A 15,045-nucleotide genomic window follows, 5' to 3' on the forward strand; every position below is an offset into this window, starting at 1 on the left:
ATAAACATTGTTTTTGCAGTCTGCAGCTGCTTTTGACACTGAAGTGAATTGTGAACATGTTTTCATTGCTGTATGTGGAGCAGGAAAGAGCACTTGATAAGTAAATCTTGATGAGCATTTGTTAGGTACTGGACACAAGCAATTATAATGATCAGAGGGCTGGAACACCTCTCCTGTGAAGACAGGCTGAGGGAGATGGGGTTGGTCAGCCTGGAGAAAAGGCTCTGGGGAGACCTAATAGCAACCTTCCAGTACCTGAAGAGGGCCTACAGAAGGCTGGAGATTGACTGTTTGCAAGGGCTGGGATAGGACAAGGGACAGTGGGTTTAAATTAGAGAAAAACAGATTTGGATTGGATATTAGGAAAAAGTTCTTTACCCATGAGGGTGGTGGAGCAATGGGACAGGTAGCCTGAGGAGGCAGTTGAGGCCTCACCCCTGGAGATATTCAAGGTAAGGCTTGACAAGGCTCTGAGTAATCTCATCTAGTTGAGGGTGTCCCTGCTTACTGCAGGGGAGTTGAACTAGAGGATCTTTAGAGGTCCCTTCCAACGCAAATTGTTCTATGGTTCTGTAGAACCTGCTGCTTTCTGTAAACCTCTCACCAGTGCACACAGAAATTGAAGAGTCTTGGAAGACAGAGCTAGTGCAGGACTGTGCTAATTCTGACTACATATTGAAGTGCCTTGAGGTCTCGTAGAAGCAAAAGACTTCTGTACAGTCATTTGTGTGTTTGCTCTGTTCCAACAATTGCTTTCCCTAGTTTTCCCTTCCTGCCTTCTTTTTCCCTCTCCTCTCTTCTGCTGGATGAGGGTGTGGTTCAGTTTGCACTGACAGCTCAGCCTTCTGACTTCTTCCGGGGTTTCTTCCAGTGATGGTACTTCTAAGAGGATACTGGTTTTGACACAGATTTATTAAACTTGAAGTCAGATACTGAGTTACGTGCTTGTGGGATAGTTGTCAAAATCCTTACCCTCAACTTTATATAATACCTGCAATTGTGTGGGTGCTATTGTCCAAGAGGTGGCTTTCTGAATTCTTGCCCTGTTACAACACTGTTATTAAATAAGTTCAGCAAATAGTAAAGTTTGAATGCTTTATTTTTCAGTACTTGGGTTTCTGATTGTCACTGCTTTTTTAAAGCTGGGAAAGAAGGTATTTCCTATGATCAGTTTGATTTACTGATATCTTCTTGACTTGCCCATAATTTAACCAGTAAGCTAATATATTAGATCTTCTCGTCTGCCTGGTAAATGGGTGATGGAAGTTGTTAGTAGAATAAGAATTTCTCAAATACCATGCTCTTAGCTTGTAAGATCAAGTGCCAGTGTAATGATGCATGGGAGCTGAGATTAGCCTCAGAGATGGATTTCTTGCCCAGTGTTTCTGATTTTCAAACTGCCCTGGCTAGTCAGCAATTGAGAAACCAAAGTTTTTGAATGCAAGGCTTGCAAAGGATGTGATCCAATTTGGTCTGTGGTGCTCAAGTCATTGTGATTTTGGTTCACCAGTTCTCAGAAATCATCACAACTCTTATACCACAGGACATGGACAAATAGTGAAGGGGATCAATGCAAGCTGTAGCTTGGGGATAATGGTGTCTGTCACCCCAAACTTTCTGCTGTTCTTTTCTTCATCCTGATCAGTCATTTTTATTACTGTGCTTCAGATTATGAAGAAGTATTATGTAGCTACAGCAGAAAAAGACAAAACCAGTCTGAAGTATTGCTCTTTAAACAATAGGAAAATGAAAAGTAGAAAAGAAGAATACAATCCTGTGTAGCTTGTGTAACAAAGATAAATGTTCAGTGAAAAGAAAGATATTTTCATGGTGGCTGTATAATGTCTGTTTCTTGTTTTGAAGAGGCTTTGGAGCTATGGTGTTTGTTTCTGGCCTGGCTTTTGATTTGCACCACTGTAGCAACTATGCAGTCAGTCAAGGGTGCTATGGCAAACAGGGCCTCTCTTGTCATGGCTGCATGAAAGATTTCCCTGAAAGATCTGGGAAAGGGTTCTTTTTAGAGAAATGAGAATTCCAGTCACTTTATTAATGGCATGTGGCTAACCTGCAGGGCAGAACTTACATCTCTCTGGGATGTTCAGTGTGCTCTGGAGCTGGGGCATGCTCCTTTCCTCAGTCAGCTGCAGCTCCTGGTTCCATATGATCACTCCATAAGTCCTCTGAAATACCTCTACTTGCCGTCTTTGCTACTTAGGCTGCTGACCTCCACTTCGAAGGCTTTACTTGCATTTCAGAAAAGTTGGCTTGTGGCATTGAGAAGGGACAACTGGTGATTAACGCATTCTGTTGGCGGTTTTGCCTCTCTGGGGGGAAAAAAAGTGATAATTTTCTGTCCAGAAACTATAGTCACACCTCAGAGTCCTGCTGATAGCACAGAGACCTAAGAAATGAATGCTCACAGAAATTATTTTTTGCTTCCCCTTCACCTTCTTCTGAGCAAACTGCTTCAGTGTGTAACTTGAATTGCTGCTGCTGGCGGCACTCCTCCTATGCTGAGCGTCAAGACCTGTGTCACCAGTCTTGATCTAGGCTTTTTTGTGCCAGAAGAGACTTAAACAGAAAGGAGATTGTTTTGTTTTGTTTTAATTTGCTTATCACAAGAGGTTTTTTCCATCTTGTCCTGACTCAATGGCCAGGAAGATTGCTTTGCAGTGATGAACATGTTTTTATTTTAATGATCCGTGAGGTGGTGATGTCTCATCTCTAAACAGGAATAAAACAGTACTACTGTATGCTGTAAGACCAATGATGGCTTTGGGAAAAGTAAGAAGACATGTAAGGATTTCCATTATATAATCATGCAAAGTAGATGATACAGTATTTAATACTGTATCGTGAACCAGGGTATTGCATAGTTCACCTTTATAGTACCAAATGAGAATTTCAGCCTTTTCCCAGGGCTGTCTTTCAATACAAATAGACCTAGTGAGAGCTCTTAATGTGAAGTTGTGGGTTGTTGGTTTGTTTTTTTTAAATTAGCCTTTATGGGAATGTCAATGATTTGATGATACATCCACTGTCTAAACTTAACCAGCTGGCTGAAGGAGTGCTTTTTCCATTTATCAAATTATGTTCTCAGGGTTTTTTTTCCCCCTGATTCTGTTTCTGAAACAGTTAAACCTTTTCTTGAAAGAGTTCATTTGAAGGCATAATGAAATGTGTGACATGGAGTCACTTAAAAATTTGTTACTGTCAGTAAGAAATTCCATTTCAGGAAATATGATAAAATAGTTTTCCTCTTAAAATTAGAAAGTTCCTATTTCAATTGGCTTGTGGTATCTACTGTATGTATCAATACTCCTTATTATCAAGGGAGTTCATTACTATCACCTTAGAAGTTGTTTTTAAAAAAAAAAAAAAAAAAAAAAAAAAGATTTAAAATTCTACTGCGTGATAAGTATTTTAGAGTGTACTAATTAGTGTAACTTTCACAGCTTTAGAGTACTATAAGAGGTAAGTTTTCAGGTTGCAGTTTACTCTGGTCTCACTGTTTAGGTCCCCTAGTATGTTAAGAACACCTTTTAAAGCCTTACTAATTGTCCTGGGCTAGACAGAAGTTGTTTCCAAAGCAATTATAATAAAACTTATATAACTTGTATTCACAGATGCAACGGTAATTTACATCTGGAATTACTGGAAAGTATCTTAATAGTGAATATTCTTTTAGTGAAATGCAGAAAAAACATTTCCAGTAGCAGGACTATTGTAGATATTATGGACTTTGTAACTTGATTCAAGGACATATTTTCCTTAGACAAGAGAGGGAGAATAATATTTTTGTTAAAAAAAAGGACAAATCAAAGGCAGAAAACAATTGCAAGGAGCAGGTTCTGTATTACAGCCTTCTGCTATGTATGGCCTGTGGCTTTTTACTGGTAACCAAAGGCAGGATTTTTTCCTTGAATCAGACCATTTGCACAATGATGACATAAATTAGTAGTTTGTGATCATGTTGCAATGCAATGAATGGCATTTTTACATACCAGATCTTTATTTTCAGAACAAATATGGAGTTCCTCACTAAGTCTGTATTTCCATGGATTGATATTTATAAATATAGCTGCATTTGAGTTACCAACATCCCATACACACACATGCACAATTCTGAATGAAATCTCAAACCCTGAAAAATTGAAGTGGATTTTTCCATATAGTTAAGTGTCCATCTCCTGATTCCCCCAGGACTGAGTATTAAAGCATATATAGAAGAATTCAGATTAGGTCTGTTTTGTGTGGAAGCTTATTCTTCACCCGGCCTTTGTGGTTTGGGGGTTTTATTGTTTGCTTTTATAACCTAATCTGCGCAATGACAATTGTAGATAAAAAGCCCTAGTATTTTTACATTTTAAATGAAGAAGTTGGGAAATTCTGAACAACTGTAATTAAGGTTCTGGTATGGTCAACTTCCTGCTCCCAGTACAGAGGTTTCTTTCTGAGAAAGCTGCACTGCTCCGTCACAGGCTTTGAAGCCCATGTGCTCTCCCTCTCACTCCAGTGTGTACATGTGCTGGTCTAGTTCTGTGATGGTCCCTTCTAAAGCCTTCCCACCTCACTGGTAGTCTAGTTCTGTAGAGCTGAGTTCTCAAAAATAAGCATTATTCTTACCATATTATTGCTTTGGAGATAATATGCCTTTTCCCAACACAGCAATGGCTCCACTTTATAAATGCAGTTGTGCATTGAGAGCAGTGTTTCATTCTACTAGCTCTGATATTTCAGGCTCATCCTCCCTGGTGCATATGTTCTTCTGTAACTATTAGTGATGCTGGTTGTTTCCTACTGTTTATCTCGGTAATGTAAAGTACAGCTGAAAAGCAGATTCTCGGTGTTAAATAGCTGAGCCATTCAAGAGATGAGAAATGTTTGTCCTTCACTGGCTGATGGAAGAGATGGAGAAGACTCAGTAACTCAGCAATACTAATAGGACTCATAAGCTTTAAAACGCTTCATGAAATGAGAATGTCAAGGGAGAGCTTAAATTTACTGTTGTAACTCTGTAAAGCCCTCAGTTTGTCATCTCCCCTGCAGCCCCTGATGCGAATCACTTTTTTACCCATATAAAAGCTTCCTCACCTCTAAGCCAAACAGTGCAGTTGAGTACATGTGTACTCACCGTCCTTGACACAGCAGATCCTGGCAGGCTGGTTCCATGTTAATCAGACTCTCCTTGTGATGTTCTCTGTCTGAAAAGATTATGTTCTGTTAAAAAGGACACTTTTACCATCAGTGGATGCTGCCATGGTGATAAGAGCATGGTCCTGATAAAGCTTTAAGGTAGGGTGGCCACTCACAGCTGGTGTCTTATGTATACAGGTGAGACTTTATGTAACCCTCCTTGAAATTTGACATTTATCAGCAAGAGTTAAATATTCATCTCTGCTCATCCAGGCATCTTGTTCACAAACCTTTCAGTTGAAGACCATGTGACTGAAAAATATACGTTAGAAAAAAGTACAGTAACAATAACCTCCTGCCTGGTATTTGTACAGCTAAGAGTTCACCAATACCCCAGTCTACCTCTTACCTGTTATCTGTGCTTATTAGAGCATTATTCATCTGTAGACTGTATCCCTTGTTTCTGCTTCTCCATTTCTTGTATTTTTTCTTTTCTTCTTGTGTTTCCTTTCTTTCTCACTTTTACGCTTTTTGTCCTTTGCTTGTCTTTTATTTCACCCCTTTCCTCCTCTTCCGTTCCACTTCCAACTTCCTCTTCCTCTCCTGCCTCTTCCTCTTCCTCGTTTGGTCCTATTGAAGTTGAGCCCAATGGCGGGACACCACGTCGTAGACCTCTCTCCTTCTGCCCTTGCTGTGCCCATGAAGGTAATGTAATGTCACATGCTCCCTGTTCTCCTTGACCACAGCTGAGTTGTTGTAGCAGCACTAATCAGCTAGAGAACATGAGGCCCCCAGCCCTTTTCTTGCTGTGTCCTCAAACCAAACTTTCAGCAGCAACCTGGTAATCAATTTCTCTGAGCCTGTGGCAAGTTATTAAAGGTACAGTACCCCTTATGCTGGTCCCAGATGGTGCTTAGGAAGGCACAGCGACTGGGAGGGACACTGGGCAGCAGCAGTGAGAGCAGTAATGTCAGCTTGAAAGCTTCTGGTGTTTCATTTGGTGGCTTCAATTTCTCTATTCCTCCTGAAAGATGTTTGGAAGGTCATATAAGGGAAGAAAATCTCCTTCCTTAAATGGCCTTTTAATTAGTATATACGGATTAAAGGAATACTGTGTCTTTATAAGGACTAGTTTGAAAAAAAACATCCTCGACCTTTAAAAGCCTACAGCAAGCGTTAAGCTAGACCAGTTTTCCCTCATCTGTCTTGTTAAGTGCATTCTTTAACAGTCCCAAATGGAGTTTGCCATAGAGTTTCCATTGCCAAGGCACGGGGGAAGGGGTTGTTATGTGTGTTCATGGTGTAATTTTGCTAACCACTTACTCTGCTTTCCATGGCTCTCCCTCACATCAGTTGTCAGTGCTCCCTCTCCAGTCCTCCCATTACTTCTCTGCTCATTGGCTGTTTAAAAATACTTATGTATTTCATAGGTCAGTAGCGTTGTGTTTTGGCTTTTTCTTAAAAGCATCTGTTTTCTGTACATCCTGGCATCAGAAGGGATGGGGAGACTTCCCAGTGTGACCATGGCACCACAGCACTGGACATCTGCATGTACAGTCTCCCTCTCCTGTCGCCACATGGGCACATTGTGCAGAGATGCTCAGAAAGGAATGCTTGGAACTGAGCAACACACTGGTATAAAGTCCACAGAGCCAAAGGCTCTTAGTGTGGTACAACTGGGGCTGCTATTCCCCAAGGGTCTGCCATTAGGAGTTTTTTAAGGCACGTATTGTCAGCCAAAGACACAGTTCGATAGGAGCTGCAGGTTTGCCTTTGTTAGCTCCAGCTCTTCTCTGATATATGAAGGATGGAGGCAGGGCACAGAGGTCTGAATGAAACAGCTGTGAATATGGTATTGGTGAAGTGTTTCCCAGAGGCTCAGTAGTAAGCTTGCTGCTTGATTATTTTTAGCATCAAAATTACTATTTCAGGCTTTTTGCTCTTGCTGTAGATAGTATGTATCCATAATAACAAATGTAGACAGAGATGCTGGTTACTTTTGGGATGCTTCAGTTGCATGCAGGGAAGCTGATGCTACCCAGCAACCCAAAAATACTGTTAAGCTTGAGTTGAGGCCTTGTTTCTGCCTGTACTTGGGTGCAGGCAGGGGCATTGCTACTGTCTTTAGTGGTGTCTGATACAAGTCATAGCATTCATGGAATTAGTGGCCCAGACCAGGATATTGCTAGGAGGAGCTTCCCTGGCAAGGTCTTGCATTTGATAAATATTATCATAACGGTTTTGGAAAGAGCATTCTGTAATTTATTCCACATAACTCCTGACAGATACAAGATTCATCAGTGGATTAATAAGTAAGTTTAGGAGTTGGTTTTAGAATAAGTGAAATGCTAAGAGTTCTGTACTAGGTGGCCAAGGCCCAAGGTAATTTTATTCTACTTTGATACTAGCCAATGTGTCTGAAGGTTCTTTTTCTTTCCAGGACTGATATGCAGAACAGTAGTAGTTTCTGTGTAGTGTCACTGTACAGAGGGGATCTTCAAGCTGGAAGCTAATATTGTGGCTAGGAGGAACAGTCAGAAAAAATGTATGTAGCTGTTTAAAAAAGAAAAGATGTTACTTTTGGGCAGTAAAATAAAAGATTGAGGACATGCAATTGAAAAAATTAAAGCTAAAACACATGGAGTGGCAACTGAGTCTGTTTCTGATGAGTGTACATTTAAGTAGCTGGCATGAGGTTCTATCAAACTTTTTAATGAAAGGAAGAGTGAAATACTTGCATAAACCTGGGCTTTCTGCATTAAAAGTGAGGAAAAAGCAAGCAATCACAAGAGAATCAGAAATAAAAAAAAAAAAAAAAAACAAATCAAAAAACCACCAAAATCAGGCTCCAAAGAGAAGAGAATCCTTTTGGAGGTGACTTCCGCTCTTCTGTGTTCTGTAGGCAAACTGAATGGACCCGGCTTGGGAGTGCTCTGGCAGCATCTTGCTCGGCTTTCTTTGCACATTTTGCCCCATTGTTGTTTTTGCAGTTTGGGCTTGTAAGGATTGCAGGGAGTGTTACCTGAAAACTTACCAGGTTTCTTTTTTGGCAGGCATGGGTAAGAAGGATGATCCCAAGCTGATGCAGGAGTGGTTCAAGCTGGTGCAGGAGAAGAATGCCTTGGTTCGCTATGAGTCCGAACTGATGATATTGTGAGTGAATGTGCAAAGCATCAAAAGTAGGAATTATGTTACAAATAGTATTAAAATGTCTGTCAGTACTGTTTTCCCTGTAATGTTAGGCCAACAGTCTCTTAAACTGATTCTTGGCTGAGATGAATTCAAGAGCATTTTTAGAAGAGTAGTAGAAGAAGGAATAATAGCAATAAGGAATGAAAGTTCAAATTGTTTGTGCACATACAGTATAGATGCACCATTAAAATTCTGAGCCCTTCCCAAGCTGTTCTTGGGTAAAACACATCTTGTTCATGGAAGTGTTTTTGATTTATGCAGAAATAATGTGTGATGACTCCTGGTTTTGATAGAATACACTTTTATTTGTATCCAGACGTGTCTGATTCAGTCACCTTTGCTATGTGGCGCTCTTCTCCGTTTGTAGTGGGATCCTAGTGTCACTCATTTGGGTTTAGATGATAAGGCTTTTTTCCTACTGATAAAATTGGGAGCTTTCACAGTCCTCATGCTGCAAATTTCCTGAAAATTGTTTGAGTGTGTTAGATGCCCTAGGCAGTGTGGAAGTTGATTGTCTTAATGCTTGAATCAGGAAAATTCCATGATCTTGTCTGCATTGGAGTCTGAAAAGGCAGTGGCCTGACATGTCATTAGCTGATACTAACTTTGTCTATAGACTGTCAAGTGACAAGAGACACATAGAGGTATTGAAGATTTGGTTGTTCCTTTACACCATTTTAGATTTATTCCCACCCACAATCCACTGATCTTTCTATATTGCATTTTCTAGCAGAGGGCAGAGAAACCAAGATGCTGACAGTACATTAAAATCTTAAAAAAATATAGCTATAAATCTTAGGTTTTTTGAGTTGTTTCAAAACAGATTGCTATCTAGAGGGTGAACAGAAATTCAGAACAGGTATGAAGCAATATATGGGGTATTTTAATATACCCAGAAGTTGTATTCCTGGTATTTCTCTTTCAGTGCTCGGGAGCTAGAACTGGAAGACAGGCAGAGTCGATTACAGCAGGAGCTCCGGGAGCGGATGGCAGTAGAAGGTGAGAGCAAAAGGGAACCTTTCATAGATTGCATGTGTGTATTTCTAGCCTTGTAGTATGCTGACAGTTTTTGATATCTCTGTAGATAATCTGAAGACAGATGAGGAGCTCTCAGAAGAGAAGAGGATCCTGAATGAGATGCTAGAAGTAGTGGAGCAGAGAGATTCTCTAGTGGCTCTCCTTGAGGAGCAACGGCTTCGAGAAAAAGAAGAAGACAAGGACCTGGAGGCAGTCATGCTTTCCAAAGGTTTTAGCTTGAACTGGTCTTGAGCTTAACACATTTACCTCTGTGGGTCTGTGTCGTCCATTTGGCCTACCCTGAGTTCGCCAGGATTACATGGATAGGAAAATGTTGAAGGGGAAGCCTCCAAAGGGTCCGACAGCATGCAAGGATTTGGTTTGAAGCACTCAGAGGCCTTTTGATAAGTGTGTTGGTTCCAGAAGCTTAAGTTTAACTGTCTGCAAGCCAAGTTGAAGATAATGGGTTGAGACTATGGAGTCTCCTTGAGGTCCTATGCAATGGACCGTATTTTTTTTGTGTGTGTGGTGAGGGAGAGGAATAATCCATGTGTGGGGAAGGAGGTTAAGGGAAGAAGTAACCTTAACTAAACTGTATTTATGGCAGTCCATTCCTTTCCCATTTTTACTACACCAGTTCAAATAAAAGGGAGGGAAGCGGCAACCCTCTCTGGAAAACCACAGCAGCCTGTAGCAGCCTGTATGGTGGAGTCAGCTGTACGAGAGAGTTCCAGAAGCCCAGCGCAAGACCTTTTTTGCTTTAGTCTTCCTCCCCACCAAAGAAACTTGCAGTTGATCATTATGCATGGTTTTGAAGAAATACGAGACAGAGAAGATGCTACTAGTACGTGTGATGGAACTCTGCCTCCTGTTTTTTAGAGATTTGGGCATCAGAGGACTTTCTCCCTTTCATAGCCTCCTAAATCATCATCGTCTTGTGGTGAAAAAAGGGAGGAGAAGAATGAGGGAAGATGCCGTTCTGCTTTGCTACACACTGGAGAGACAGCCACTGCTGGCCTTAGTCTTCATGGCCACAGCTCAGAGGCTGGTGGGCTTCATTGTTCTGTTTCTATTTTGACTGCTTTGACACTGGAAAATATTGACTGTGGGACAGTGGTAAGTGTGCTGGGGCAGGGGTGATACCAGGCAGCATTCCCTGGCTGTTAGGCCCCTAAAAGGGAGAAGCCCTGAACTGCCTGAACCACCATAAGACTTTTTAGTGTTTTTATTAATTTTCTTCTGTATTTTGTTTTTGCACATTGGAAACAAAGCTTAAGACCTGCCTGGGCTCTCAGTCACTTTGACCCTTTTATGTCAATTAACTTATTTTTTTGATACTTGAAAGAAGATTCATTTTTGTATCTTTTAGGGAAAAAATGGACGAGTGATGGGTGTGGGTGTGTGTGCCTGCTGCATTCTACAACTTCCACTTCTAAATTACTGGATGTTGTTTCCTTTGGCTATTTATTGGTGTTCTTATTAATAATTTGATTGTTACACATATTTGATTGTGGAGAGAGTGTTTTAACTCCGTTAGAGAAAGACACTACTGCAGATTGGTCCCTACTTCACAGCAAGGGCAGCCTTTATGTACCCACGGATGCAACCTGCCCTAGGAGTTCTCCTATACAACAAAATCCTGTGCATTCGTGGAGCTGTAAGAATTTCTTTGTGTTCCAAGCATACTTTTCTTCTGCATCTCAGATTCCCACTGTTGGATTAATAAACTTCTAACTTATTTAAATTTTACATTTCTATAACAAGAAAGCCAAAACTGTGAGGTAGAAATACACCATATGTCTCACTGAAAAAGTGGACCCTCACACTGCTGAAATACAGCTAGAGGGACTTCCATGAAAACATCCTGCTGCATCTGCTGGAAGAAGCACCTTTTAGCTCAGCTAGTGAAGCAAGGGGCTGCTTTTTATCCTGGAGGGTACTCATTACAATTGTACATTAAGCAATGAGCAGGACATGCACGGAGCAGTTGAGCACCATTCATTGTTTCACAGAGTTCCTGAGCACACTTACATCCTTACCCTGTCCCACAGAGCTGGTATAGCACTGTGCATTTGGTATGTGCCCCATCCTTAACGTGACTGAGTTCAGAGTTTTTTCCCTGTGGGATGCTGACTGTCTTCTCTTTTTAAAGAAGTACTAAGACTGCTCCCTAGTGTCCTTGAGAAAGTGTCCCATTCCCAAGCGTATTCATCCACCATATTGAATCTTTTGGCTTGAACTGAGGCTGTTGGTGCAAGGTACCCATGCAGGGCTGAATGTCCTTTCATCTTTTGCCCCTGGACAGAAATTGGCATGGTTTTTCACTGTTGGCTCTCTGCCTTCATCATGGAGGTCTTCTGTAAGCCAGGGTCTACGATCTGCATTCACCTCTGATCCAGGAGCATGACTCTGGCTGAGGAAGAGTGGGTAGGACCATCCCCAGAGACTCTGAGTGATGCTGTTGTTAACCAGCAATGTTTTTCCCACTTCAGGGAACTTCCCTTTATCCCCCCAGTATTTTCTGCTAAGACATTACAGATTAAATCCAGATGTTCATGAAAGCAAACAGACAGGCAAGTGCAGTGCTGCTTTGTACTAGTACATGTTAGCAAGTGGCACCTGCTCTACCAGCATCACAAAGTGTTGGCTTACCAACAGGATATCCAGCAAACAGAATTTTCCACATCTGCCAGTGCAGGGGCAGCTCCACAAGTCCAAATGGCAGCAGTGGTTTACATAGTCTGCAACTGAGGGGCTGCTGGAAGCTGGAGAGGAGTAGTGAAGAAAGAATACAGGAGGAGATAAGAAAGACCTAAATACAGTTTATTGTAAATTTCTCTTGCACAGAGAATTAGCCTCAGTCCGTTTTATAGTGCAGTAGGTATATGGACCACATTTTTTTAATAAAAGGTCATTGAATTTGAGCTGTAGAACAGAAAGAAATCCTGAAGAAGAAATACCCAATTACTACTTTTCCCTTTCATGCTGGGGGACACTGGCCAGATTTTTGCAATGGAGAAGACTGATATCACTTGAGGATGTAATGCCCTATGGCATGGGAGAACTGCATACACTAAAACAGAATTATTTAGGTGATGCTAAAGGCCTCCAGCAGTGAGAATTAAAATGAAGACCTAACATTGTGCTTACAAATTAATAAAAAAGGCATGAGGGGGAATGTTAAAAGGCCTTTTTGTATAAAAATGTTTGGAAAAGGCACAACTTGTATTTGCTGTTCAGTTGCACTTTAAGAATATGACTTGCATATCAGATTACTGGGTTTTTTTACTATCTGAATATTTTTAATTCAAATTTTGTATTTTTAAAGCTTAAGAAGGCTCTTGTGACCACAAGATTCCTTATTTGTATCAGAATCCAAGTTCAAGCTCTTTGTGCTGTTCAGGTGGGCAGCAGCACATGACTCAGCCATATGCATTCCCTGACGTGTGTCCATTTCATATATGAAGAGAGAGAAAAGGCCCTCAGCTTCTGAGTAGTGGCCATGCAAGGGCATCCATCCCCATGTGATATGGTCTATACCAAGGGCTGTCCACTTCCTCCCTGCAGTAGATAGGAGGAGAGCTGAGCTTGGAACGCAACTGTGTTCATTTTGAGATGGGCACACTGAAGATGGAGCAAGCACTTCAGTCCTCTCCTAGGAAGGGAGGAGGATGGAAGCATCTGGGAGGCAAATGGGGATGGGGGAGTGAGGACTGCCAAAACAACCAATCTGCTGTTTTCACAGTACAATTTTTTTTTTAGCTGTTTTGTTCCTTCTAAACGTATTTTCATTAAAATTCACAAATGGCTGTATAATCCCGAGCTTCAAAGAACTATTGTGTGGGGAGGTGACAAGATATTTCAGCTCCAACTTCCAAATGTACTCCTTCTTTCAGTTAACCAATACCCCATGGTCTCGCTAGGGCATGTTACAAACTGCGTTGCTGAACATATTTTAGAGCAAACCGCAAGTTTTAAAAGCCTGTCCTTCTCTCTATCTGTCTTGACGTTTTATGTAAATATTTGTTTGTATGTAAAGACATCAGTGGATCCTTGAGTTACCCCCAGTCAAGAATCTGAGTTTCGTGCAATGCCTACGCCTCTCTTAGAACACGGTGCTTGCATAGAGCTAGTCACCACATTTGTGTGCACTCTGGTGTTTTTTAATGTTTTTATAAATCCTAATCTTGAACATTATGAAGTATTATAAGTGGTCTAGACTGCATGATCTAGAGCAGCTGGCAGTTCCATTTTTCTTAGCAGCTGTTTCTAAAATGTTCACAGCTACACTTTGTTTGGTTAACATTCTTTTAAAATTGCTTTTCGACTAAGTGTTTACACCAGACACCAGTGGATGAGAAAGGTGTTGCATTATAAAAACTCCTGAGTACAAACTGAAAAGCCACAGCATGGCTTTATGGGACTTTCAGTGGCCACTGTCTGCAATAGTGAAAACTCTAAAACATACTAAAAATCAGCCTGTATATAGTTCACAGAGACCAAGATTGCTGGCTCTCACCATTGTAAAACAACAGAGATCAGAAGTTTTCCAAAAGTTCCTGCTTTTGGATTGCTCAGAGTATTGCTATAGGCAGGGTAGCCAGGCAGATAAGGATCTCACTGAAAGCAGATGTGAAGGGGAAGATGCCGTGTTGTGATGGCATTTCAGTAATTTTAATACTTGGTATCTGTGCGTGCATGCGTGTGTGTGTGAAATCTAATCCAGGTGAAGGGATCTGCTTTGGCATCTTCCCTTTTTTATGAAAGTGAACTCTGATATTCAGATCGTTCAAGGCTTTTACGGTTGGCATGTATGGAGTGTTAACAGAAAAGCGTGTACCCTACTTGTAAAAAAAACAACTCTGTTCCAGCTTGTTTTCTTCTGTTGGGTTGTGTTTTATTGTTTGTTTTCATGCACACTTGCTTCATTGGTGTTGAGATTTTAGCACCTCGGATGGCCAACTGAACTAAAAAAAAATAAAGTCATTAATTATTTTTTCTTTTGTTGGTGGAGTTACCATTTGTTTCCCTTGCATTCTCTCCCATGGTAGATTGAACAAAAAGCCAGGAGCTAAGGGAAGGTGATCTTGAGATAAAAAAATCAGGTGTTATAATGGGCCCGACTTCAGTTTCCCTTTTGCTGGAACACTCAGAGCCCATCTGAATTATGGGAGATAGATACAAATAAATCCATCTTGATACAATCCCAGTCCATGGTCCTCCTTTCTCCATATTTTACATTGTTTCTTCAGATTCCCTGTGAAATCACAATAAATAGCCAAGAAGGTGTGAGGGTAATGTAAACTTAAGTGTAGGAACCAGGATTTTTGTGTCTGTAGCTGTAACTTGCTTCCGTAGCTTGCAGTACTAGTGTGAACATCTGATGCCAGTTTAGCAGCGTGCAGTAAAACAAGGAGTGGATGACATCCGTGCCTTTGTGCTGACTTTCTGCATCGTTTTAAGCCTCCACCATTCTTTTCCCATGTCTCACACGCACTGTGCCAGCTCAGGAGGGCTAGCTAAGCAAGGTGCACCTCTGAAACAGCATCCCTTGAACAGACTGGAAGGAATTAGAAGTTCAACTCTCTACAACTTCTGTGTCAAGAAAAGGAATTTTGTTTGGGCATGTCCTGTTTGAAAAGGGCAAATATTCAGTGGTAGTCATTGGCCCTGGGTCCAGTAAGCTTCAGGAGATTAAAG

General features: G+C 41.2%; 1 protein-coding gene across 6 annotated transcripts in view; it reads left to right on the forward strand.

Moving 5' to 3' along the window:
• The window catches only part of MICAL3 (microtubule associated monooxygenase, calponin and LIM domain containing 3), a 156,057-nt gene extending 141,712 nt beyond the window's left edge, over positions 1–14,345 (forward strand). For 5 of the 6 annotated variants that reach the window (XM_071767317.1, XM_071767327.1, XM_071767336.1 and 2 more), the window contains 6 exons: positions 5,776–5,841; positions 8,190–8,289; positions 9,254–9,327; positions 9,413–12,217; positions 12,286–13,080; positions 13,169–14,345. In XM_071767317.1, the coding sequence (XP_071623418.1) occupies positions 5,776–5,841; positions 8,190–8,289; positions 9,254–9,327; positions 9,413–9,597 (425 nt within the window). In that variant the 3' untranslated portion in view covers positions 9,598–12,217; positions 12,286–13,080; positions 13,169–14,345. The remainder of the gene's footprint in view (positions 1–5,775; positions 5,842–8,189; positions 8,290–9,253; positions 9,328–9,412; positions 12,218–12,285; positions 13,081–13,168) is intronic. The other variant, XM_071767353.1, reaches the window with a different exon arrangement.
• The last annotated feature ends 700 nt before the right edge of the window (positions 14,346–15,045 follow it).

Source organism: Heliangelus exortis, chromosome 1 (genome assembly GCF_036169615.1).
Source record: "Heliangelus exortis chromosome 1, bHelExo1.hap1, whole genome shotgun sequence".
NCBI classification, from domain to species: Eukaryota; Metazoa; Chordata; class Aves; order Apodiformes; family Trochilidae; genus Heliangelus; species Heliangelus exortis.